This window comes from Blennius ocellaris, assembly GCF_963422515.1.
Source record: "Blennius ocellaris genome assembly, chromosome: 7".
In the NCBI taxonomy this organism is placed as follows: Eukaryota; Metazoa; Chordata; class Actinopteri; order Blenniiformes; family Blenniidae; genus Blennius; species Blennius ocellaris.
The window spans coordinates 21,249,821-21,276,407 of record NC_137656.1 but is presented as its reverse complement, the minus strand read 5'-3'; the positions used below and the strand labels follow the sequence as shown (position 1 = coordinate 21,276,407).

The 26,587-nt window shown below is 41.8% G+C and overlaps 3 protein-coding genes across 3 annotated transcripts; 1 reads left to right on the top strand and 2 right to left on the bottom strand.

Annotated features, from left to right (window-relative positions):
* Positions 1 to 971: 971 nt before the first annotated feature.
* anxa1a (annexin A1a) lies at positions 972 to 5,583 on the bottom strand. Its single transcript, XM_080498970.1, has 12 exons — positions 5,455 to 5,583; positions 4,732 to 4,812; positions 3,881 to 3,971; positions 3,530 to 3,624; positions 3,324 to 3,437; positions 2,979 to 3,069; positions 2,795 to 2,874; positions 2,119 to 2,263; positions 1,915 to 2,010; positions 1,769 to 1,827; positions 1,563 to 1,685; positions 972 to 1,481 (listed from the first exon to the last, which is right to left on the bottom strand). The coding sequence occupies exons 1-12, from the start codon at positions 5,536 to 5,538 to the stop codon at positions 1,425 to 1,427; spliced, it is 1,116 nt and encodes a 371-aa protein (XP_080355096.1). The 5' UTR covers positions 5,539 to 5,583; the 3' UTR covers positions 972 to 1,424.
* Positions 5,584 to 7,452: 1,869 nt separating this feature from the next.
* Positions 7,453 to 9,164, top strand: LOC308132664 (uncharacterized protein). The gene is made up of 4 exons (XM_080499833.1): positions 7,453 to 7,571; positions 8,016 to 8,194; positions 8,790 to 8,978; positions 9,117 to 9,164. Exons 2-4 carry the CDS (start codon positions 8,092 to 8,094, stop codon positions 9,143 to 9,145), a joined length of 321 nt encoding a protein of 106 aa, XP_080355959.1. The 5' UTR covers positions 7,453 to 7,571; positions 8,016 to 8,091; the 3' UTR covers positions 9,146 to 9,164.
* Positions 9,165 to 20,299: 11,135 nt separating this feature from the next.
* On the bottom strand, positions 20,300 to 24,144 carry cyp1d1 (cytochrome P450, family 1, subfamily D, polypeptide 1; the record flags this gene model as incomplete). Its single annotated transcript, XM_080498836.1, has 7 exons — positions 20,300 to 20,582; positions 20,663 to 20,749; positions 20,854 to 20,977; positions 22,136 to 22,225; positions 22,352 to 22,475; positions 23,125 to 23,742; positions 23,854 to 24,144. The coding sequence occupies 7 exons, from the start codon at positions 24,142 to 24,144 to the stop codon at positions 20,300 to 20,302; spliced, it is 1,617 nt and encodes a 538-aa protein (XP_080354962.1).
* Positions 24,145 to 26,587: the final 2,443 nt, after the last annotated feature.

Below are 26,587 nucleotides of genomic sequence, written 5' to 3'. Positions count from 1 at the left end.
AATGTACAAATGATTTTAATGACTGTCATGTTACTTGACTGAGTTTCGTTTTTAAGTTCATAGCAACAATATAGTGTTTAATCACCCCATGAATTCTTATAAATGTATGTATTTATGTCTGTACTCTATGCTTGTTTTTGTAATCCAGGATGGACTCAAGAAATACTTTTTTAGTCATAACAAGTAAAGACAAATACTCAACCCCAAACTGCAACATTTAGCCATGTCGAAAACACTAAATTAAAAGATAAGATAATACAATATAAGATAAAATATCCCCCCCCACCCCCCCCCAGGATTAATGAAGTATTTCTATTATGTTCTATAAATTCTCATAAAAGTTCAACTATAATTTGCAGTAGTTTAAGATATATATCGGATTTGTCAAAAAATTATTTACTTATCAGATCTTCTCATTTCATTATTTATTAGGGTCCGAGCAATGAAAGTGTGGGATGACCCTATTGGATTTCCTCTGATTTTTTGTTTCTTTTGTCCATTTAATAATTTTCACATGCCTTTTATGCTACCTTAACTGAGCATTTCAACACATTTTGTTGTAGTTTTGTTAAATTATTATCTCTTGATCCTTTAACTGTGAATGCATAAATAGACATAATTTGTTTGTGTCACAACGATCAGAAAAGTTTTTCATATTTTTGCCAACTTTCATTCCTCCTCCCAAGACTTTCCACGCCTCATCACCTCCATTTGTCAGGAGTCCCTTGTATATAACTGACAGTGTGTCAAATTTCTCATGTTTCTCAAGTCCTTTCTTCACTGTTTTTATAACCTGGTCTTTGCCAAGTCCGAGTCTAGATTTAGAAACACAATCTATAACTGGAGCGTACACATATTTATATTAAAATAAATCCCGCTTCAGATATGTTCCATCTCCTTGAGGTACTGCTTTTGAGACTGAAACAGTTTCTGGTAAGATGCGAAATAGAAAAGAAGCAACACCACCCAGGTTGGTCTTCATTAATAAGGCTTTTATTTGCAAAATATCAAAGCTCCTTCAATGGTAATGGTACTATTACATGGTGATCTGTATACGTCTGGCAGCTGCGCTGTGATGGATGATTCTTTGGCATCAGAAAAAGGAACCTAACGAGTCAGTGCAAAGCAAAAATCTGTGCAGAGCAAAAGTCGACGGGCGTATTGCCGTCAGATTTGTGCAGGAATGTTAGAAGAAATAAGGAATTACTTTAGAAGAAAATATCTGCTGAAGCAGCGCTCGACTCCATGCTAATCTTTACTTGTTGCTGTTCTCTTCTAAATGCCACGACGGTCACAAAAAGACTCGTCAGGTCTCGGCAAGCAGACAAGGCACAGAATGTGTTGTGAGATAACAGGGGACTTTCCACAGCTGGACATCGCAGCGGTTTCAGCTTCGATCTCAGTGATCGGCCTCTTGTCTTCACTTAATTATCCCCACACAGGGCGAGCAGAATCTTCTCGTAATCTCCTTTGGTGTCATCCTAAAGGGGAAAATAGAAATGCTTTCCTTTAGTCTGTGTCACTTGCACACCCAGAGAAACTTAAAGTAAACGTTTTCCCACCAGAATTTCCTGCTGGAGTGTCTTGCCATAGTTTTTCTTGTACTCTTCTTTGATGCGCTTCATGTCGATTTCAGAGCGGCTCACCATGATGCGAGTCAGGATAGGTTTCTGGGTACCTTTACCCTGCAGGTAGAAAGAAGGTACAGTTGGTGAAAGTTTTAGATTGCATGCACAGCATAGTTTCACTTTTTTAAAGGCTTGTGTACCTTCATTGACAAGTTCAACCTCTCGGCGAAGTAGGCAGACCTGCTTCCAGAACACTTCACTGAAAATATCATTTAAAAAAAAAACAGTATAGCTTACTGATTTAATCCTCAGGTTGTAAAGATAAAGTGGGAGTGTCTGCATTTACCGATTGCTGTGAGACAACGTTCAATATCCCCCTTCATCTCCAGGTCGATGGCTTTGGCCACGTCCACCTTGCTGTACTTTGAATACCTTTCAAACACTAAAAGGAGCAAACATGAGAAATAAGAGGACAAAATGTCAGATCTGTGAGGAACAACCTGCTTCAAATTATTTGTAACTCTCGGGCGGGGACAGTGAGTTATCCGACCTTTACGGAGATGAGGGGCACTCCTGGAAGTGAGGATCTCAATGAAGGCAGTGCAGTCTTTGCCCCTGCGGCCCTCTCCAGCCTCATACAGGGCCCTGGCATCGCTGTCGACCAGCTGCTCGGAGACTCCTTCAGTCCTGTTGGCCTGTGACAGACAGAACAAACAGCAGGTTCACTGCACTGAACCCAAACACAACTGAGCAACCAAGATGCACCTCACAGGTTTTATCCATGAAAAAAAAAAAAAAAGTGGTGGGAAAACATTTATTGCAGGTGTTTATGATGGAGAAACGATTCCACAGATTAAAGGCATTAAGCTTTGAAGAACGAAATGAGAACAGAAGAGTTTTAATGAACCCAAATGATACTCCACAATAGCATGTTATTCAACCTAATTAAATCAATCATAAGAAGCAGTTTTTCAAAGTTGGTTGAACCACATCTGGCTACTGTAAAGCATGTGTGTGTGTGTGCAGAGGGAGTGAGCCCGTTTATTTTCTAAAAACCTCTGTTGCCTTCACACTAGCAAAGTCACAGTGGGGAGAGTAATGTGTCAGAAGTTAAAGGCGTGACAGCATCATTTATTCTGGTAAATGTGCTTTCAAAATCCAACGACAAAGTACCAAGTGACACACAAAATGCAAGACAAACAGTAAGTGCGCGGGCACACGTGTACCTTGCAGAGCTCCAGGAGAGCAGTCCTGAACTCTCCGCTGGTGTCGCCCCGGATGTCTTCCTCCACATCCTTCTTGTATTCTTGGCAGAGAGAAGGAGAATGGCACACCTGATGGTCATTTCCCACCCTCCGTAGAATTATCTCCTTCCGGAAACTAAACACGTTCACCATTGTTGGCACGCACCTTCCTTGTAGGCCTTCTTTAAGTCCACGATCTGTCGGTTGTTTCTGGAAGCTAAAACCTCCACCAGGGTGTCCTCGTCAGTCCCTATACCCTGAGACACAGAAAATATCAATTTCACCCCCTTCACAAATGCAGTTCAAAGAAAACACTCTTTAGCCTTCCAAAAAAAAACAAAACACAATGGGTGATGAATGTGAGGAAGTGGGCGTGTGTCATTGTACGCCAAAGAAAACCGATGATGGTGTGTGCAGAAACACTCACCACAATTGTGTTTTTTAGTATTCTTGTCAACTGAGGAATTTAAGCATTATATCAGTGTTCAAATCAAGTAAAGCGCGTGTGTACCTTCATGGCCAATTTCAACAGCTGGGCATCATACTGAGCTGGTGTCTTCAGCAGAGCCAACACCACATCCTCCAGATCTCCCTTCAGAGCTGATTTCAGGGCCGATTCCAGAGGCTACAAAGCAGAAAATAGAGGATTTTAATGTAATTACATGTGATAGATCTGTTTGGACACGTTGGCTCTAAACTTTAAGTACTGCTCACTACCTTGCCACTGGCCTGCTGGTAAGCTTCTTTGATTTTTTGTCTTTGCTCATTGCTCCTTTTGACCAGGATTTCAATAATGGTGTTCTCGTCCACGCCTGCAGAATAAATGAAGGGGAAAAGGTGATTATCGGCAATGCAGTACATAAAGACAGTATGCTTCAGTGTGGGGGCCCATAGAGAGAAGTCAAGCGAAGTAAAAGTATGCACACAGTAATAGTACACAGCAGCCAGCAGAGGGTGGTAAGGCAGAACATCAGGGGGGGAAAAGCCTTTGACACTTTAAATCGTGGACATATTGCAAAAGTGAAACAAGTTTCCACATGCTTCTGTGCGTCTGGGTGTTCTGTTCACCTTTTGTCTTGATGGCCTTATCCAAGACTGCTGCATCTCCACTGGCACTGAAATTGGGGGCTGGGGTCACGGTTCCCTCATTCTTCAAGACCTGAAAGACATCACAGATTACTGCATGTTTGGTAAATACCTGACGTAAGCTCAGAGAGTTGTTTTAGAGGAGTTACAGATGGGCCTGTCGCAAATTCTCTACTTGCAAGCGTTCCATAACTTTCCCACTTCTCTTACCAGTTTGCCTGAATCCAACATCCTTATCACAATAGACAATAGCCAAGGTTTTTACATTCACTTTGGGTGCTGCCCTGGAAGTCTGTCATGTGGCTCCATGCACATAAAAAAAAACAACTCAGTGCTCTTTAAACTGCCAGGAACCGCCCCTGCTGGCGTGAACTCAGCAATAACAGGAAAGCAGGAGAGAAAAACTAAAATCAAGTTTGTACATTAATGCAGGGTTCCCTGAGTTAACTTTAAGAAACCACGGAAAGGAGAAGTACTATTTCATTCCGATAGCACAGTTTGAGAAGGGAGGGGCACAAATTCCTGCTCCTGTGAGTCATACACTCACAAGACGAAGTGTGATCATCTATCTCTTTGCAAATAATCTCTATTAAAAAAGCCTTCCTTTCACTTGAAGTAGAGTGTCTTATCTTGGTGCTCTGTTCTCGTTCCCTTTCCTTCCAGACTCATTTATCCTTTTCCATCAGAAGGACTCTACTTTTCTTTTACGCCATCCAAACATGGCCAGATCAGTTTTTCCACCCGAGCATACCACAGGAAGAGAGAGAGGGAAAAAAAGGAAAAAGAACAAGGCTGTTGGCCTTAGCAACTGGAACAGAACCACAGTAACATACCGACTCATCGGGCATGCCCAGATAGACGGTCTGCTGGAGGAAGGCGTTGATGAAAGACATGATGGGACTGCAGGAGTTTGTCTGTAGGAGAAGAAGAGATCCAAATTTGAACAACTTACACAATTCTAGAATTTCTTAAAGTGGTCCGCTGTGACAGAGAACGTTTCCCTATATATATATATATATATATATATATATATATATATATATATATATATATATATAATTAAATGGATCCATTGTTGTTGGAAAGTTTGACTTCAGTGAGTCGCTTGAGTAAAGTTTCATTGACTTGTTTTTTCGTGTTTCCACTACAGCAGAGCAAGAACAAACAGGCAGATATGCAACATCGAAGGATGTGGTTCTCTGTAATAGCAAGCATGTGTAAGACTGTCTGACCACACCCACGCTCGACTCACACGGATGTACAGTTTATTTTAAGTCAGACGTTCAGTTCAGTCTCCATTCACGTGTTTAACAATAAGTGACAACTTGGCTGCTTAAATAAACCAGAGTTAATGACCTTCTCCTGCCCAATGCGCACAGACAAAACTTGCATTCACTCTTTTTTTTTTCCTCCCCAGCCACACCTTCATAAGGCTGCTGCAACACATTGAGGAAGACTTGGCTCGTGCACCTGAAACTTCACACTCACAGCTGAAGAGCAGATCTGAGTTTTAGGATTTAAAAAAACAAAACAAAACAAAAAAAAGAAGTACTTACCGAGCGGGCTTTAGGAAACAGATGAACAGATGCAAGTTTCAGGGACGTTATAGTGGCAGAGAACGTATATTTATACTCAAACATAAACCCCACCTAGTAACGGGTCCAGCCCATACTCCTCCTCCTCCCTCTGCTGTCATTGGGCTGAGCCGCTGTCGTCCGCAGCGGAGCGCACAGACGCACCGTGCGTAAACGTTGCGTAGCGTCGATTCAGTGCGTAAAGACCAGACAGGAACACATTGTCCAGCGAGCAGCTCGAGAACAGCCACGCTCCTTACTGAAAACATATGTTGATAACGTGCCAGCAGGGGGTTTTTAAGTTCAAAAGAACGAGAAGTCTTATAGAAAATGACTTAGAAGACATCTTGAAGGGTGCGTGTGGCATTTAATATCCATTTTATGGACTCGTAGGCTGTTTTCAAAAGCTTTTATTAAACTACTGTATATGTTTGACTTTTAACTTTTGCACAACTTCATTTGCTGCGTGTGCATGTTTCAGGTTTTCTTTGAAATGATGAACTGCCCTTTCATTTAGTAAGAAAATGCCATTCCATCATTCATCTATTGATGTCATTTATTTATATTACTTTTTATTTTGTATGCATATAAGACTCCTCGTGTAAACATACACGTGTTGCCACAATTCTCCCCATTATGGGAAACTGGTTGTTGGGCAGCCCAGATGGTATTTTCTCACTTTTGTTGTTTTATTTGGAAATATTTCTCAATTCTAAGGAATAACTAAATATGAGCTCCATCTTGCTTTATTCAAATAAATGGATAATTAGATATGGCAATTTCTCAATTCTGAGGAACCTCCAAAGGTATCTGAGCTCCAACATGCCTTTTTCAAATAAATGTGTAATTATCTGGCTTGTTCAGAGGTTGATGATCAACCATTCATTTCAGTCAGGCGTGTTGCAGCAGTGGGTTTTCCAGAATGACTGTCTCAGAGTTTCCACGTGCCCCCACAGATCAAACGAAGGAGTCCACTGTAAAATGAGCAAAGACCGCCTTGGAATTACTGAAAACGGTCCATGGTAGACCGTCCACTTTCGTGTGCAATGAGCTCATGATGTTACTCTAAGGTGTGGCATTTTGTCATGACGGCACAAGGAGGGCTTGACTCTACCTGCAGGCTACATGCCTCAAGTCAACATTGTGTAAATGTCTTCAAACAGCTGAGATTTACAGGCAAAAGAATGACACAATTCACTGATGACGACATTCCTCTAATACAGTCAGACTTCATCATCTCCCTTCATGACTGTCATAAAATAACATCAGACAAATGCTTGACTTTTCTCAGTGTCTTTGGTCTTGTGATTCCTTCTTTCCCCACAACGACTAATGCAAATGCCTCTTTATTTTTTCACAGAGCAACTATGTTTGACAAATCAATACACCTGCAGGTCAGCCACAGTTCAAACGGTCATATAAGATTCGAGGACTTTGGAAAAGAGGAGGAAGCCGTTAAGCTGCAGTTTCATCAAAGCAGCATCATGGATTTATTTTTCAGTGAGGAGTGTTAAACAGATGCTCATAATGTCATCCAAATGTCACAAAATAGATATTGATATTCCCCCCCAACAACAAAGAGACAACAGTTCATCACCTTTAACCAGTAGCAATAAAAAGCACAATTGAAAATTATATTGATTTTATTTCATGAACATAGCTTTATGACAAATACTGCATCATTCATTTAACCAGAAACCTGCATATCAATAAAATATCCTGATGCTCCAATCTTTCCTGGAGACCATAACCATAATATTCCCCCGACCCCAACAATTCAGTAAACTGAAGGATCTCCAGGATAAACAAAGCAAACAAGACTGAGCTACTGAAGCGCGTGTGAATGTGAACCAGCGGCCCGTTACAATCTGTACTTCACACAAAGGGAACCTGAGGACTGTTGGGGGGCATTTCTATACAAACAGGCCATGAGGAGTTTGAGCCAGGACCTGGTGAAACTCCATCGCTGCTGGTTTAATATTTAAAGACTGTTGAGAGTTTGGTTCCCCTGAGAGATCAGGATCGACTCATCCCTGTTCTCCTGGTCTGCACAGCAGCACGCACTGCCCCGGAGCGCCCTGATCACAACTGGGAATCAGGTACACCTTTATTTCATTTCAATGCCTGTCAGTTTATGTATACTCTTCAAAACACATGTGTTTTCTGATTTATCAATAGATGTCATTAATTCCAGTGGCGCAGTGTGTCATTGCGCAAGTGACATTTCTGTAAAATGAGTGACGTTCTGCGAGTGAGAGGAGGGATTTGTTCTGCTTCCAGCACCAAGCAATGAGGAGAAAAAGGGTTTAAAGTTGGGATTTTCAGATTTTCCTCTTGAGAAGCTTGCAGCTTATAGTAGTTTGGACGGGCTGACAGAGGGATTACGCTCCCTGGGTGAATCTGCTGTGTAAGCTCTTTGACATCTGCAAATAGTTTGACGGGGCTGAAGAAGGGTTCATAGGTTAGATTAAAACATTTGGAAATATACGTGTCAAAAACTTTCAATTCCATTCTTGTTAATCCCATTTTCTCTGCATATTCAGGGAAGATCGACAGCATATGTCGATTTGGAGATTCTGAGACGGAGCACAGAAACAGTGGTGAAAGCCAACAGACACAATGTATGTGAATCCTTCTGGAGCGGACAGTGGGTCTTGTTCACTGACCTTCCTGGGGAAGAAAGTAGGGAGGCATCACACGGTGGCTCCTGCAGGCAAGCAACGTGAGTATAAATCAACAAGCACACATAGATAACACTGATTGATATTTGTCTACCTGGCGAGAGAGACATCTTTGTTTGTTGTGTGTGTGTGTGTGTGTGTGTGTTCTTTTCTCTTGTGATATCACATTATCTGTTACAGAGGAGGCTGATTTCTGTACAAGCAGGCAGATGAAGTGAGACGGAGTTTAAATAATTCAGCTGCTTGGCTGCCTCCAGTGTGAAGCAATGCATCAGAACAAACACAACACACTGTTCTCGGCTAGGCTTGGTTGGAGATTTGGATTTGAATGCCAGTGAAGTCCATCCGAACCAGTTGATGTTATTCTTAAATCACAGCAGAATTAGTTGATATCATGAGATAATTCACATCGCCTTTCCTGCGTGCTGATATGAAGGCGCAAATGTCTGTGGGTTTGTTAAAGATAAGAATGAAGCAACATTAAACACAATGTCTCTATTCTAGAAATCTTAAATAGTCATCTCTTTATAGATATTTCTTCGTAGTGGGTCAAAACCAGCCTTCTTATTAATTGTTTAATGTTTTTCTAAACAGAATCTCTTATTCCATTGTTTTTTAATGTCTTTTTATTTCCAGTTGCCTGGGAGACAACTATCACTTCCAGTTGCCCTCATGACTCTTCAGTGTCGCCACGTGCCACTCAGGCCCCAGTGGCATCCCAGATGCTGGAGGATTTACCCGGCAGCATACCAGAGCTCCACGACGAGACGCCTCAGCCAATAATTCACAACTCACAGTTTGATCGGTACGAGGACAACGCAGCAGGTCAGACAACCCGGCGTCGAGCTTTGTCACTTCCCTTCCGCCTGTTTTCAGGTTCAGGCAGTGGGAGGCCCGCTTGTTGGTTTATCTCACCTGCTTTCTCTGCCATTCCTGACATTATTTCTGTTTCTCTGCTGAAAGGTGTTTCTAGGAGGAAAGTCACAGCATGACGACACGCCCACATTCCTGTACAGCCAGACAAAGAGAGAGGGGGGGGGGGGGGGGGGGGGGGGTAAGAATACAACAGACATAGACTGCTGAAATATTTAGATGGGGCTTTTTAATTTCTCAGATGAGAGTGGATACAAGCTGCACTACCTTAAAATATAAGCACAAACTTAGAAAAGTTTATGCAACAGTTTGAGTGTAATAGTGAGCATGTAAATAAACATTAAACTGAATTCTAGTCGCTCACCATAATAATGTAAAATATGTTTTAAATCCTATAAATAAACTTTTAAATGGTTTAAACAACATCAATGTGTTTTGTGTATTTCTGAAGCTGCATCCATGAAAAAGAACAAACAACAGTTGAAGTCTTCATTGGTTGGAGGACTTCATTGTGACTTTTCTTTGTTTGTTTGTTGAATGATTTCTTAGATCAGTTTAAATCCAAACGATTAATCCACATGTGCACTCAGGAAGCTATTGACTTAGCCAGGATTCTATCTGTAAAGTGTTGTAATTATAATTTGATTGCCTTTTTTAATGACTGGCAGACTGCTTTAAATCAAATTGAGCTTTCTGTTAAAAAAAAAAAAAAATCATATAATTAATCTTAAATGAGTGTCTGGGCCATACTAATAGAGATATATATTTTAGTAATAATGATTTAAGTTATAGGTTCTGTTCAATTCATGAGGGTTGTGACATTTCTTATAATGCAGTGTCATCTATCATATTCATCCCTCAGTAATATGCAGTTCCAGTACAATGTGTGGCTCCTTCTTTCCCTCACCTGTTGCCCTGTTTTGTTTTGTTTATTTTAGTTTTTTTTTCTTTTGAAACTGGTTACAACTGTTCACCATTTCTCCGCTGTTCAAGCTGCCGTTCATCACAAACCTCTGTGGACAAAGAGATGGGCGGCGTTCAGACGCTGGATCGGTGTCGATAGAGGAAAAGACAAGGGACAAGAGGTCAACCAAGGTGTGGTAAAAACACGAAGGAATGAGCGAGAGGAGGAATGGCAGTGTGTGGGAATTATTGAGGTAGGGTTCATATAAATGAAACAGGGAAAGAAAGTGGGATGCTGAATTTTGCTACTGGGGACTTATATCTGAAAAAGATGGTACTTTTCACCTTTGCGGTGATGGTGAGATAACTGACGATGGGATTCTTATGTGATGTGACTAAAACACTGCAAGTATATAAAAACTGGTGGTGACAATTATTGAAAGGAGCGGTTTTTAACCTCTAACTATGGGTTCCACTGGATGCTTCCTTTGGGGTAAGTGGTAATTTGTGGCTTATTCTGCAGGCTCGTCAGGTTCTCAGGTGCCAGATAGCAAACAACGAAGTGAAGCAACAGAAGCTGAGCAGTCGTCGGATGTCAAGGTCTACATTCCCTATGCGTCTGCTGAACTCTGCATCGCTCAGGTAAAAGAAGGAGCACAGGTGATGCAGCGCAGAACAAAAACTAAATCTCCTGCAAATCATATTAACAGTGAAAATGAACCACAGAAAGAAAAAGCCACATAAAGAGGAAGACTTGACGCATAAACCTCGTTCAAACTAGGAATTTCTTTCTGTACGAAGACACGACTAATCAATGAACAATCCTTAAGCTCTAGATTACCCACAGTTTATATAAACTAATAAGGTCAGAGCTGATAAAATGATGTTTTTGAAATCTCTATAGGCAGTTCATTTTATCAGACGTGTGACTCAGTTATTATAAGTCAGAGCTTGAAGACACACAATGAAGACCCTGTCGCACACTGAACTGTGCTCAACCTCAAGATCACATGGCCGCTCTGGTGCTTTTACTGTGCTCCTCAAAGTCATTTGATCGCTTCAGTGATCAAATCAATTCTGTTTATGTGAACTTGTACATATGTGCTGTTCACTTAACGACAGATAACTGAAGACATGGAAGCAATGAGGACAAGACACCTGAGTATAGTGCAGCAGATGGAGGAGAACTTTAAGGTCACGGTACAGATGAACCAGGTGAGGACGTCTACCAGCGTGTCGACACGCGTCAGCCAACGCACGAAACCGTTAAATCTAATGCATACTTTGTTGTCAGGAATTCACTGTGCAGAAAATCAGATGCCATTACCGAAACAAATTAAACACTCTGCGGAAAATCCTGGACATCTACCAGGACACGGTGGAGAAGAAGAAGTCTGACTGGGAGAAGAAAGCTATGGTCAGAGTCATTCGCTGATGGGCATACAGCTGAATCATACCTGGCATTATATGCCCACATGACAGGAAGTTCATTTGTTTTCCCTCCTCGCCTGGCTTTACTGAAGGAGCTCACGTCACGAAATGAGCAACTGCTGGAAGAGCAGAGAGCCGAGAAGTGGAGAAGTAAAGAGGAGGCCATGCAGTGGCACAGAGAAAAGGTTATATTGAAATCGGCCGCAGGCAAGATTTCTGATCATTGAGCATAATCAGGACATTAATTGTGTACTTGTTTCTTTGTTAGAGCAAAATGCTTGAACTGTTTTCCAGCAGACTGGATGCTGTGCACAACCACCAGAGCTCCAGTGAGTTTATTCTCTTTCATTGTGAAGGATGAGGAAACACTTGCACACGACACTTTGTCAATGCTTTGTTACACTTGAACAGCTTTGCAAGAACTTCAGATGGCAAGGCAAGAAATAGGAAAAGTCCAAGAGATGTTGATGGTATCAGCCCAGGACCAGCAAGAATCCACAGAGGAAGGTGAAAGCCGTGGACCCGCACCGCCTCAGCAAGCTGTGGTAGGCTGGAATTATATGTCCCATTAATTTCCCATTAATGATTGTCAAAGTGTTTTTTATAGTGAGCACCACCTGACAAAATGATATGACATCTTCAAATGGCATGTTCAACATGTTGAGCTGTGGACAACTCTGGAAAACAAGCAACCTCCACGCAGAAAGGCCCGGCTCAGACTCAGAGTGTGACGATATACACTATATACCCATATACCTATAAAATGAGTATTATTTATTGATAGATTTGCCACAGCAGCACAAAACAATGCAATAGCATTACAGCAAACAGTTTCATTGACGTAACTCATAAACAGTAAATCAGGACGTCAACATCAAATAAAAATGTCATGGTTTATTTGTTTGTAAACATTTTATTTTGTACTATTTTAATTAAAAATTATTTTATTTACATCTTTAACTCTACTCTGGGGGTTTTTTCCATAGCCCTGCAGTGAATCAAATCAACCACTAGAGGGGGCCAAAGCCCGTCTCGAGGAGCTGAAGGAGAGCCTCTACCAGAGGGAGAGGGAGATCAGTGAGCTGCTGGAGGCAGAGAAGAGTCCCATCCCTCCCGTCGCTCAGCCACCGTGCAGCGCCCTGCTCCCTGCCGTCATACACAAGGTGCTGCTGAAAGAACAAGCCAGTTACTTACTTTTTACGTGTGAATGAAACTAAATATACCTTTTCCCTGTTGCATACTACACATTTATATTTTTTTTTTCAGGCTCATGCAATTTGCTGTGCAGTGGCAGAGACAAGAGCTCTTTTGGAGCAGATGATTGAGGATAATCAAGTTTCTCTGGTTGAAGCCAGAAACAAGCTGGACCATCTGCAAATGTCAAAAGAAGAAAGCAGAGAGAAAGATGCTGATCAGGAGGGGTTAGGGACAGCATTAAAAAAAAATCCCCCAAAAAAACATTCCAGTAAACTAGGTTGTACTAAGCAGTGCTTTATTTCCATCTGTTTGCAAAATGGGTTGTTGTGTGTATTTCACTGTACAGGCCTGATGAACTTGAGTCGAGGCTCTCGTTACTCGCAGAGACTGTGAGGGAGCATGAAGTCTGTCAAGTCGCTTTGGACTACATCAAAACTGGACAAAATCCATTAAGGAATGGTAAAATCACTGTGTGTCTAACGCTATCATCCTATGCTCGGGTTGCATAATATATTGTTATCAAAATGCACTATATTTTGCAAATAACTATTGACAAAAACGATCAAATATTATGATGTCAGCTGACATTACTAAAGAATGGAGCGCGATATGGATATGGAGCCATGCCACCCCATAATTTAATTAAAACACTTTGAAATAATTTTGGACACAGTTACTCTCTTCAACAAGTATATTTTCCTTCTCAGAGCAGGTGATTTCTTCAGTTTTCATGCAAGCGTATTTCCACGAGAAAACAAAAGCAACAATGTTTGATGCTCCTGGTGTATCGTTAGAGAAGGCCTCCATATAAATGCGTTGCAGCAGCTGCTTCTGTGTCGGCCCACTGCATAATTCATATAAGAATGTCAATCCCTTCTCTGCTCAGACTGTGCAAACTCAGATTTTGAGGACGTCCTGGGACAAGAGACCATCCAAGCCACAGACAGTGTGAAGACTGTCGGTCAGCAGCTGCTCTTACTGCAGGACCAGGTGACATTTTTCTCCTAATGTTGACTTTTGTGCAGTGACACGAATAACGAAACAAGAACGAGATGGAAGAAGCCCAGATGTTTACATTATCATTGCACACGTGCTGTAAGATGTCGCTTGTTGAGTTATGAGGCTTTTCTGGTTGCAATGAATGAATAAATGAATCCATGAGAGCCCCAAACAAGGCTCACCTTGACTGCATGCTTACATCTGCAGCACTACGCTATCACAGATGTGTTTTGATGGGGTTTATTTTTCTCAAGCTTAAACAAGAAAAAGAAGATAGAAAGAAAATCATTGAGAACTACACTTCTGAAAGGACACTGCGGAAGAAATATTACAATATGGTTGAAGACATGAAAGGTATGAAAATACATCAGTAGCAATTGTATTGGTTCATTTTACGAACTATAAAAAAAAAAAAACATTGATAGTGTCTTGTGTTTTTCTTATGATAAAGGTAAGATCAGGGTATTTTGTCGGATTCGGCCTGTGAACCGAACCGAAGCTGCACAGGGAGGCACATCTGTTGTGGACAAAGTGGACGACTGCTCCATTACAGTGGAAACCCCCCGAGGGCCAAGAGAGTTTCTGTTCGACAAGGTGTTTGGAGCCGATGCCTCCCAGGAAGACTTGTTTCATGACACAAACAGGTCAGCGCACAAAACTGAAACGTGAAATCATCAATAAGTGATGGAAGGGACTCACAGGACCGTTGGGGTTCAGTCAGACCAGGCGAAGGTCTAATAGAACAACGTGGATTTGAAAGTGGACGTGAGATTGATTAAAAGGATGTGACAAATTGCTTTAACCAACTTGGCAACGGTGCAACAAGTACAAGATGTGAACAAGACAGGGAGTGGAGAGGAATGAGACAAGATGCAGGTGAGCACAGACAGACAGGGCAGCTGGGAATCAGCACAGGAAACAGAAGGGGAGGAGTTCTCTATTAGGAAACAAAACACACTGTGTGACCTGACTAAGAAGATAAAGTGCACAAAAATAATATGACATAATATATAACATACATACCAGACCCAATATGTGAGGCAGTTAAGCAGAAACTACCAAACCGATGACTGGATTGCTTTACTGTTTCTGACACTAATCAACAAAAAGCAGGGTAAAGTATTTTCACAGATGTTTTCTAATGCTAAAAAGTGAAAAGCTAATATCTGAAGTTGTTCCTGAGGCCCAGATTTGTTTTTGCCTGAATCGATAGCACCGATAGCAGTAAAATTCAGAATGTTTTAACACTGTCACCTCATCATTTTCTTTTTTTTTTCTTTCACTGCAGATTGATCCAGTCAGCTATCGATGGATATAATGTCTGTATCTTTGCGTACGGCCAAACGGGCTCGGGGAAGACCTTCACCATGGTGGGAGACAAGGAACAGAAGAACCCCGGACTAATGCCGAGATCTTTCAACGCTATATTTGACATGATGAGGGAGAACAGCTGTAGATTTGACTTCAAGGTAGCAGTAAACCTTGTGTTGGAAAAGAAGCATTTCTCCTTCAGATAGCCATCTGTGCCTGTCCGCTCTTCGTCGTCTGGTTCTTCATCACGCTTCCCCTTTAGGTTTCTGCCTATATGCTGGAGCTGTACAACGACCGGCTGCAGGACCTCTTTGTGAGCCAGGCGAGCGAAGCCCACGCACAGACTCAAACGCATGGCCCAGCCAGGCGGGTGGAGATCAAGAGGAACAGAAAGGGAGTTGTGTTCGCCCAGGGGGCAGAGACAAAGGAGGCTTCCAGTGCTCAGGAGCTCTTCGCTCTGTTCCAGCAGGCCTGCGCCAACCGACACATCTCTGCCACCAGTGAGTCTTCTATGCCGTGCAATGTCAGTCAGTTCAAACGGAGCCTTGCTAAATGGTTTGGATTAATCGTGTTAGTTACAGTAATGTGACATTATTGTGTGAATTCTGTGAATCAGCGTACAGTATGAATAGGAGCAATGTGGCTTTACTTGACTTGCAAGAGGCAAATACATCTTTATATGTTTCCATCTTTGAGACCACATTGTTGAGGCATAAAAAAAGAAACATTTCATTTTTGTGTTTTTGTTGTTTTTGATCAACCACAGTTGCTGTTGCCATGTTTCTATTTTTTTTGTGTGCAGAGATGAATGTGGAGAGTTCCCGTTCCCATCTCATTGTTGGCATCATGGTGGAGAGCAGGAACCTGACTAATGGGAGTGTGAGCACCGGGAAGCTGAGCCTTGTGGATCTGGCAGGCAGTGAGAGAGCAGCCAAGACTGGGGCCAAGGACCACCAGCTCAAGGTTTACTCATGGGTCACTCTGTGGGAACGCAGCACACACCTCCTGACTCAGCGGCTTGGATTTGATTCATGTTCTCTCTCTTCTTCTATCCCTACAATGCTACGCACATGTTCAGCTTGTATGGATTGAAGTATTGGAGATATGGGGTCTTGAAAAAGAGGCTTTGGTTTGCTATAATGAGCTTCTATGTGACAAAGTTAAAGTTCGAGGCATGATCCTTTAAGAGGTGGCTTCATTTCGTTCATCGTGGGCACATTAATGTATGTTTGACAATTTACGCTTATTAGAATAAAGGTTATTATTATTATTATTATAAAAAAGTCATACTTTTCAGCAGAAAAGCTAAAAAAGATACAATCTCAGAAACCAGCATACTTCCTTAATATGGATGGACGTTATTTCTACCCGCATATGTTGCAATGGAATTGTCAGATTGATTTAAATTTCTCCCATCTCTTTAATTCTTTCACCTTCCCCTCAACAGGAGGCAAACTCTATCAACAAATCTCTCTCCGCTTTGGGAGATGTGATCTCAGCTTTGTCTGCTGAACTCCCCCACGTGCCTTATAGGAACAGCAAACTGACACAGGTAATTGTTTTATGGGTGGACTTTTTAATTCAGAGAAATTGCTTTTCAAGTTGCTCAAAAAGTTGCTCAAAAAATTAGAATCCTGTTGATTTTCTGTCTCACACATGTATGTCAGGTAAACTGTGCCTCTTATTTGTCCCAGGTGATGCAGGACTCTTTGGGAGGAAACGCCAAAACCCTCATGATTGTGAACATCTCACCGTCAGAGTGCAATCTTGATGAGACCCTCACATCTCTCATGTAAGAATCACAGAAACTAAAAACTTGAGGCTTCTTATTACACTTTCCTGAAAAATCCCTGAACTTCTTAAACCTTCCAGTTATGCAACGCGAGTGAAGTCCATAACCAACAGCGCTCAGAGAAATGTGGAAAGCAAAGAGATTGCCCAGCTCAGAGAGGTGCGATCGGCGCAGTCGGCCATGCCAAATCGTTAATACGCAGCCATTTGTCCACAGGAAACAGTTACAATAACTTCTATCTGTTTTCTTTTTCTTTTTCTTTCTTAAAGGTGATAATAAAGCTAAGATCTGGACAGACAGTGGAGGAGGAAGATGTTTGAACCACATTATATTTGGACCAGTTCTGATCTCATTGTCGAAGCTGTACGTGCATGTATGAGGTCATTGAAATGTTGTGACACATGAGAGGACGGGTGACATCACAATGGGAACACTGACAGCTGCCTTCAGGGGATTGCGTGCAGTGTCTTAATGGGCACTGCCTGCTTGGATCTATAGAATGAGGGCCCCACGAGATGAGGCCCCACATGTAATTGAAGAGGAAAACAGCAAGTCAGTCGGTCATTCGGTTTGCACTTCTATTGTCTGCAGTAAAAGGCACCAGATCTGTGGCCCATTAGCACATGAGAAATTAAGTGTTCATGGCCCATGATCTGCTGCTGCACTCTGGACACCCACTGGCACGCAACGTTATACATTATGTCTTCTTGTTCACGTTTTTGCCCAGAAATGTGTTTCATAAAATCATATAGTTCTGACTAAAAGGGAAAATACTTTGAGTTTTGACCCTGCTAAAGTTTGCCAAGTGAAACTAATGAATTTGAAGACATAAATCCACCTAATTAAGTCTTTGGGGTTTTTTTACTGTTAATTGTCCATGTTTCATATTTTCATGTCATGTATGTGACAAAGGGCAGCATACAGACTGATTATGATTACGGTAGGCATTGTTGCCGCTGACGGGGTATAACAGTTTCTAAAAGTAGACCGCCTTATGTCAGCGATTGGCCCAGTCTAAATTGTCCCGCATGTGTGAGCCCCACAAGCGGTCCTTTCACATGCTACCCTCCGCGTTGCGTGCTACCTTTTATTGGCTGCTCCACATCAGAGGCCCCTCAGCACATGTTGACTGTGATTTGTTATTCTTAATGACGGCCATGGTTTAAAGTCATACTGTGAGATCGGCGGACGAGAACAAAGCCTGAGACAAGAACACAGTGAGCTCCAGAGAGGACATGGAGAGGGAGCAGTGTTGATGAGGCGCCTGAGGTCCCATCCTCCGGGTGTATTTTGTTAATTAACCACTGCAAACCAATTTGCTGCTGCAAACGGGTTGCATACATGACTTCCCACCGGCAAGTGATGCCTTCACTGCAGTAGACGGCCACAACGTCAGTATATTACTTGTGTCAGCATAATGACGTCAGCTTGGGAGTTTGGTGTTTCCACAATGGGAAAGCCAAATGAAAAAGTTAGCTCGGTATTAAAAAATTGGCCAGACTTGAATATTGACCTTCAGACTTTATTATTTTTGGCATCATTAAATCTACCCATCATAACAAAATAAAATAATATTGGCGATACAAACTGTTACTACGTGAAAGTCAATAAACTAAAGACAGGCAAGTACCCGGGCACAGACGGGTTCACTTTGGATTGATGCAAAACTGAAGATACAGCTGACATTTTTTTTAAGTCTTTAACTGAGCTCTGGGGGAAAAAGAAATTCAGATTTTGTGGAGGAATGCCATGATTTCTGTGGTACCAAAAGAAAGACAGGATGGTGATTACCCCTCAATATGTGTGCAAAATATAGACTATAAATTGTGTATTATCAATTGAGAATATTCTACCAGGTCTTATTCATTTGGACCAGACTTCTTTCATCAAACATTCAAGAAGTCTCATTATTTTGTTTCTTTCTTTTTTTAATTCCTATAATAGAAATGAGAAATGAAATGCAAACTGAGCATACCAAACATAAATACACGATAACTAAAGTTGTCGAGCAAATAATAAATTTCAGTACAACGTAAGAGATTTGTCTCCCAGTTAATAATGCTAAGATATCAATATCGATCATGCCAATCAAAGACATACTGATTTTGATACCACTCACGCCTTGCAAACTAAAGCAACTTGACAACACACACGTATCATGTCGTTAGAGCTCAGCAACAGGGTGCACTTTGGTTAAAGATCCACCACAAACATATAAGAAGTTTGCACTGTTTAATTAATATCATATATTCACATTACAAAGTTTCAACAAACACATTGGTTCGGAACAATTCTACATAAGAAAACACATAAACTCAAACTACTTCTTGTTAGATATAACACGTGCATAATAAAGTATTAACTTTCAATTTATTGCACCAGAATTTTTACATAAACAGTCACAGGCACTTTATTACAAATTGTGAACATGAATTCTAGCTTGATAAGGAGTTAATCCCTCAAAGAGGCCATGAACATGTTGGTCCTCATACATAAGACTGAACACATGATACCGTTAACACAGTATTAAACAAATTCCACAAACATCAACGATCACTTCAAAGCATTTGAACATATATATATATATATATATATAATGCTATATAATAGACACGCACACACACGCGATCCTTCACACAGCAGAATAGTGGCAAGTACATTCTAATTGGTTATTCATGGATTTCTGAGTATGTGTACAAATAGTTTGATTACCAGATAGAAATCGTTTATCAAGGCACCGCAAATGAATGCATAGAGCAACATTTAGAGACAAGGCGATTCATTGTGCAACAATTTGAACAATTTTCACTCACATGAAGCAAAATATTAATGAATTATGTTGATTTGAAGACTTTACAGAGGTCAGTGTCTCAACCTTTACTGTATAGTTTTGTCTCAGTGTATTTATTACGCTGCATGGCTTCAAGTTTCCACACTTATAAACCTCTTATTATGCATGTGAAATAAACTGCTATTGTGAATAATTTTCTTTCTGCAAATAAACAGGGAGCAGCTTTAAACATGCAGAGGAATCTCACTACACAGTGAAGGGCCAACGACGGTATCAGTCTTGAGAATAATTGTTTTAAGTGGAGGTAACCTCAATGCTGCACTGTTTCGGTCTATGAAACTTCAGTTAGCTTGAAAGCCTCTGAGCAACGTGAAGAGCAGGAGGAGCTAGCATAGAGGGATAAGGCCAGCGTGAAGAGATGATGGGGCTTGGAAGACAAAAGTAATGTAACTGATCAAAATCAGGAGCAAAATCTGATGCGAGAAATGGAAAACAAAGTGGGAAACGAGAGCCGACGAGAATGGGAATGAACCCTGCATGAACCCAGAATGAAGCCTGAAGCATTGATCACCAATCTGAAACACCCTGCTCCTCCCTCCATCAGTCTTTAACTGTGCTTCAGATAAAGGCTTTTAATGAGGGACTGTTTTAAATATTTGGTCACTTTTATTGTGGTGGGTCTGATAGGCAGGGGGTTCTTTCCTTTTTGAGTTCATGCACTGTGTATGACCCTGGCTTTGCCGACACTATGAACTTAAGGGTTTCATGTCCGTGAGGTTAGAATGGTGAGACAAAGGTGGTGAAATAGGAATCTTACAACATCAAGCAACATTTAGGTTCGCAGGGCTGCTAAAACCTTGAGGAGACAGTAATCCTGTACGGACGCGGTTTCATAGTCAGACCAAAGTCAGCACTGAGATCCAACTCCTGTCCTGGAATGTTTCCAATTCGCAGCCCGTGAAGCAGCGTTGTGAGGAAGACAAACATCTCCAAACGAGCAAATTCATCGCCAAGGCAGCGTCTCTTCCCCATGCCGAAGATGAGAACCTTATCAATCAGTTCCTTGTTGAGGAGTCCGGACCGACCCAGGAAACGGTCGGGACGAAATGCGTCTGGGTCACCCCAAATATCACTGAGGAGTTGAAAGACATGAAGATCAAACCAAGACTCCAAGAAAACAGAGAAATGTTGTGATACGTCGTGGACGCTCACCTGTCATGATTGACTTGATATTGATTAATAAAGATGCATGTGTCTTTAGGAATGAAATATCCATTCAGGTTGATGTCCCTTGTGGTGCTGAGGAGGAGAACACCACAGGAAAGTTGTATCTACTTATGCACACTATAAACACAATTGAACTGAATGAGTGAGTGAATGAAAGCGAAACTTTGTGAGCTCACCAGTGAGGTATGGTGAAAGGGACATACGAAGCGTGACGAAACACCTCATATAAAAATGCCTCGGTAAAAGGCATCTTGGGTTTATCGGAAAATCCGGGCCGCCTGGTCGAGCCAATGTGGTCATCTTTTAAAAAGAAAGCAATACAAAGGTGGTTTAAGTGCAAACAAACAAACAAAAAAAATAGATCAATAATTTCAGGTTTCTACACCAGATCCACAAAAATGAAAAGTGCTATTTTTCTCCCAAATGTTCCTCGAATGGGCTCAAGCTGTGGTAAGTATGGCTTGTAACAGTAAATGTTTGTGAATAACATGTAAAGTAAGCAAAAATACTGAATTTTGGAGGCTGACACTCAGACAGGAAGAAGAAAAGAGTTGGTGGGGAGGAGGAATACAAACAGAAACCATGCTGATGATATTGTTACAGTTACCATTACAAGACGAGCAGACGAAAACTGTAGTGCAGAGATGCATTGCTCTTATGCTTTTGTTCTCAGGTCACAATGACATCGTCATCATCATCATTTAGTTTGAACACAAATGTTGCATCACTGCGGTCGCCAGTAAAGTCGTGACCCTTTGCACACGGTCATGTAAGGGTCTTGAACTATGTGTGTCCCATGCTTTGCGTGTCGCTGCCTTTGTGTCTCTCAGGAACTCTCTAACCTCTTTCTGATTCATCCCGTCTCCTCCTCGTATCTCTCGCTCTCTCTCTCTCCCTCCCTGCCTCTCATCCCGTCTCACTCCATGAACAGACGACACCAGTTCTGTCAGCCCCCTTCAAAAGTCCCTCCACCATCAGCAAATTGGACTGATCTTTTGTGAGTTTCCTCTGATGGCTGTCGGCGTCTGTCGCTCTGTCCAGGAAATGCACGCTGGTTGGCTACTCTTGGGTTTTAATCATGTTGTGCATTAAACTGTAACATGATGCCGGATGCATAGTTATTGGGGGATTTCTTGTATGTATTTGTCAGGAAGAACCTGTTTTTTGGTGCAAATGTTAATTTCTAAGAGCCGAAATGAGCTGTGCTATTATTTCATACATATTATTATTGGATGTCTATGAAGCAGTGCCTTATCCAAACGTTTGATAAGCAAGACTATTTTTTGCACATCGTGGACTGCCTTTTTTGACAAAAATTCTCCTTTAACAATACATTTCCCAGGTAGAGTCCACTTTAACTCAGTTTTGACACAGATTTACCTTCACAACACACATCATGTACATAAAGATAGACGGCTGAACAAAGCACAATTTGCCACCTTAAAACAAACTGTTTACCTATCTCCTGGTGTATTCTGTCCTGGATGTCAGGAAACTTGATGAGGTACAACAGGCTCCACTGTAAACCAGCAATGATGGTGTCAAATCCTGCCGAGGAGGATTAACAGAAAGACAGTCTCAATTAAAAAAAAAATATATATATATATATATATATATATCAACCGGCCTCTTCACAGGCAATGCAGTTGTTGTAAAACTGCCTGATGATCAAACCTGCTCCAAAGATGTCGAGGACAGTATGAATGATCTGCGAATTCGTGAGCGTAGATGAGTCTTCACTGTCTTCTCTGTCTTGACAAAGTGCGATCAGAGCATCGGTGATGTCCCTGATACGGTCCTGCGATCAGACATGCAATCAGAAATGTAACACAGTGTTGACATCCTTCTAAAACCAATGTCACTATCACCCCTCAAACACGCAGATGTAATAATAAACTCGAGACTATGTATATATAGTTATGCGGTGGGGAAAAGGAAAACAACAAACAGTACCCAGTTTTGGTACGACGCGTGTCTTCCAGTGGAATGCTAATTCCTAATTAGAGTTCGTGCGAACTGTTTAGACATTCTGCACAAGAACAAAAGTCCCTCCCCGGGAGCTTGTTTGTTATTTTTTGGCAACAGTTGCACTCACAGCAATTTATGTGGCACTGTAATGTTTGGGAAATTGTGGGAAGTGAAATAGCTGAATAAACACTGCAGAAAATAAGACATACAAATGACATTCACGAAGTTATTTGTTTTTAAGAAGAAAATGTCAAATTTTATTCAATTTTCTGCACTGATAATATTCTAGTTGTGAATTATTTCTCGACTTCACTTAATAGAAGCTGAACACACATATAACTGTGCAATCAATATGTTTTATTTCTTAATGAATAGAACTGAAAAACAGTCAATCCTCGATTGGTTTGATTATATTATCAGCATTTTCTTTCCATTAAAACCAGATTTTGCGTTCCAGGTGTACCTACAGGAGCCTTTACCTTATCAAAAGTATGAATGTGCTCGTCAATGCTGCGCTCCATGAATCCGTTCATTCGCCGAATGTGCTGGACCATCTTCCTGAGAGAAGGACTTGGAAAATAGCGAAAGACGGGGAAGAAATCTGCCAGGTTGCCCGCTGCAAAGATCCTCAGGACCTCATTGTTGATGTGCACAATAGTGAGAAACTCTTTGTCGTTGTAGTTGTATCTTTTACCAAAACAGAGCGCACAGACAACATTTGCTACTGAGGTTACCAGAGGCGTGAGGGGATCGACCCCTGTCAAATCACAGTCCTTTCCCCCTTTGGCAGCTTGCTCCTGGATCACCTTCACCATCTCCGCAGCCTCAGTACGAACGTGCTCCTCCAGGAGGCAGCTGGCCCCAGACCCTCTGGGTTCAGCCTGGGAAAAAGACCTGAGGGCACTCTTACACAGCTTCTTATGGAGCAGCCATCCAGGGCCATACTTCTCACTGAAGGTCATACTGGTCCCATTGGCCACGGCGGAAAAGGTGAAAAGGTCAGGTCGACCGGCGAAAGCGTCGCCCTGCCGGACCAGTGCCTGCCTGATGGTGGCGCATCCACTCAGGACGACGACCGTCAAAGAGCCCAAATGTATCTGCAATGAGGAGATACATGAATGGGTAGATAAATGCATGGTATTTCAATCTAAAACAACATGACATACAAAAGTAAAATTTAAAAAAATAAAAAAAAAGACTTTCAGTACCTTGAAAACGTCACCATACTGGAGGCTCAGGTGGGTCAAAGAAAGATGGATCTGGTTCCCCATCTGGAGCAGGTTTCCGACCAGAGGCCACGGTGTGGGACCAGGAGGAGAGAGGCGCTTTGCGTAATCCAGCTGGGCATCTTGCTGGAGGTGAAAGAAGGATTTGTGTTTTCTTCGGCCCCTGATGGCCATCAACAGGACCGTGACGACACACAGAGCAACAGTGACACTGGACAAAGACGCCCAAGGGTTGTCCTTGGTGTGCAGAGTCCCGAACAAAATCAGCCTCATGTCGGAAACGCAAATACTAAGAGAAGAAAAAATATTTATATTAACACAGTCCTCAAATGAAATTCAAGAGTTTAATATTATATTTAAATAATTGATTCTCATTGGGAAAAACTCACCAGGGTTCAAAGTCAAGAGGCCGAGCTGGACAACGGTGAGCAGAGCAAAGACCAAAGCACTCGGCAGTCACAAATTTCAGCTCTGGTCTTGGTGAACTTGTGGATGAGAGTAAGTTACAGTCCGGGACGTCCTTTTCAGATGCAGTTGGGCTCCCTGCAGAGGGAACTGCTGCCCACTCACAATAGAGAGGCGCACATGGCGAGAAACTTGGCTCAGGGTTCATGATGACTCCGGCCAGGCTGGCCAGTGACCGCATCGACCCATTTGACCGCAGACCGGAACAGCACACAACATTAACCACTCCTCTCCAGTTTTTATTATGGTGAGGGGAAAAATGCCCTTTTTTTTTTTTTTTTCATGATTGTTCAAACTTTTATTTTAAATGGCTCTTTGCAGACAATTTTACCCTTAGAAGTAAAAAAATCAACAAAAAAAACACGATAAGACATCCAACTTTAAGTTCAGCAAGAACTGCTGTCTTATCCATCATGCAGGTCGCCAGTCTATCAGAACGCAAACACACAGAGACAGACAACCACTCACACTTACAGTAACATCCAAATTATTTTACCAATTAACATATAAATGCATCAAACTTGGGTCTTCGAGAAGTGAAAGTGCTGAACACTGCACCTCCAGGTAGTGGAGTCAAGTCAAGTCCTTTATTTATCACACACAACAATGATACACAGTATCATGTGCAGTGAAATGCTTTATGTACATGTTCCATACCGAAACAACAGTTTTTTATAGGATAAGAATAAAAAGTTTAATTTAAAACACACAATAAGAAAAAATAGCAAATGAGGCAGCTCCTAAAATCATCACAGCTTAAATTCTATTTCACTGTCTAACAGGTGTTGTGACAATTTAATATAAGTAATTACAATTGTATTGGCACAACTTTGAATTGAAGGTCTGACGTTACAAAAAGCTTCAGCCTGTCTGCAGCTGTATCTGCAGCTTTGTAAGCGACGTTTACTTAAAACGGCCACCAGGGGGCGCTGTCCTTCTGCTGAGGCTGAGTGTGTTTTCGCTCCAGGGTTGGCAGTGATCTTGTTGTGAGACCTGTGGGATTTGTCATTAACGCACATCTCCATAACCACTGCTGTAATTACATCCGTCTATAGAAATGATGAAGTTTGACGTTTTGTGAGTCAGACATCTTCTGAGGAAGGACTGAAAGTGGTTTATTATGTAAATTGTTCTCCCAAAACTAGAGAAAGGCCAAATGTTACTGGTTTACAGTAAGACCAAACATTTCAAGTACATTCCTTTTTAATTGTTTTGTCTCGACTTTGTTTACTACGTCGTTGTTTCCTCTTTTCTTTCATTTCTATCAAGGCTTTCTTCTCACTCCTCCTTCCCACCTTCCCGCTCAGGCCTTCATCCTGCATCTTTCTGTTTTTTTGTTTTTTTCTTCACGAGGCAGCCTGACAGTCGTCTCCCCGATCCTCTCACCATCTCTCCAGCTTCCACTTCCCTCGTCCTTCTTTCTGTCTTGTTCACTCACCGCCGAACTGTCGATTCAGCTCAGCCTCAAACTGCGGGACACCCGGTGCTGTCGGGCCCAGCGACACCTCCTTTGACCCGCTGGTCCACATCCACTCTGGGCCGAGGCGGTCCGCTCTCGTCATTGGCTCTGGCTGAGACACGCTGCCTGTGTGGAGCCAGAGCTCATAATGAAGAGTCTCCCACAAGAATGTGCTACTTATACTGAATTATTTTTTTGCAAGTTCAGGGTTAAAGGTCCCCCATAAAATTAAAATAAAAAACAAAACAAACAAACTCTGAGCTGGGATGTGATCTACATGCTACATGTGCCTTGTTACAATAGAAAATGTGTATGTTTTCTTTCTGTTTTTTTTAAGAAAAACACATTTAATCAACCATTTTCTAGTCATTTACAATGTTTGAACTTATTACTTTAGTCCTTAATTTAGCCCAAACGTCCTCCCTTGACTGACAAAGCTTCAAGTCAGCTGCCTGACAGATAAAAGCTGGATGCATTAGTATGGGAAGATAGCTTTCGCAATGTTTTGCAACACTCCCTGAATGCAGTGCCTCTGATCTTTTCATGATTTAACAGGGGTTAATTACAGAGGTTGTGTTGTCCCTGGGGATACCTCTCAAAAGGATGTGTATATTTCCAGACAGATTAAAATAGGCACAGCAGACAAAGTTATGTGATCACATTGTTCCAGGGAGACAGTGAAGCAGCAGGAGGCCCCTTCTCACAGCAAACATCTTCCCAATTATGTTTGCCGCCTCACAGAATTGCCTATTGGGCATTTGGGTTAAGCAGATGATGGAAGCAGCTCGTTCA

Coding starts and splice junctions, on each gene's coding strand:
- anxa1a (XM_080498970.1), bottom strand. CDS start 5,538: ATGTTTGAGTATAAATATACGTTCTCTGCCACTATAACGTCCCTGAAA. Junction 3,625..3,880: donor TAAGGCCATCAAGACAAAAG/GTGAACAGAACA, acceptor TTTATTCTGCAG/GCGTGGACGAGAACACCATT. Junction 2,011..2,118: donor TGCCCCTCATCTCCGTAAAG/GTCGGATAACTC, acceptor TGCTCCTTTTAG/TGTTTGAAAGGTATTCAAAG.
- LOC308132664 (XM_080499833.1), top strand. CDS start 8,092: ATGTATGTGAATCCTTCTGGAGCGGACAGTGGGTCTTGTTCACTGACC. Junction 8,195..8,789: donor GGCTCCTGCAGGCAAGCAAC/GTGAGTATAAAT, acceptor TTTTATTTCCAG/TTGCCTGGGAGACAACTATC. Junction 8,979..9,116: donor GTACGAGGACAACGCAGCAG/GTCAGACAACCC, acceptor CTCTGCTGAAAG/GTGTTTCTAGGAGGAAAGTC.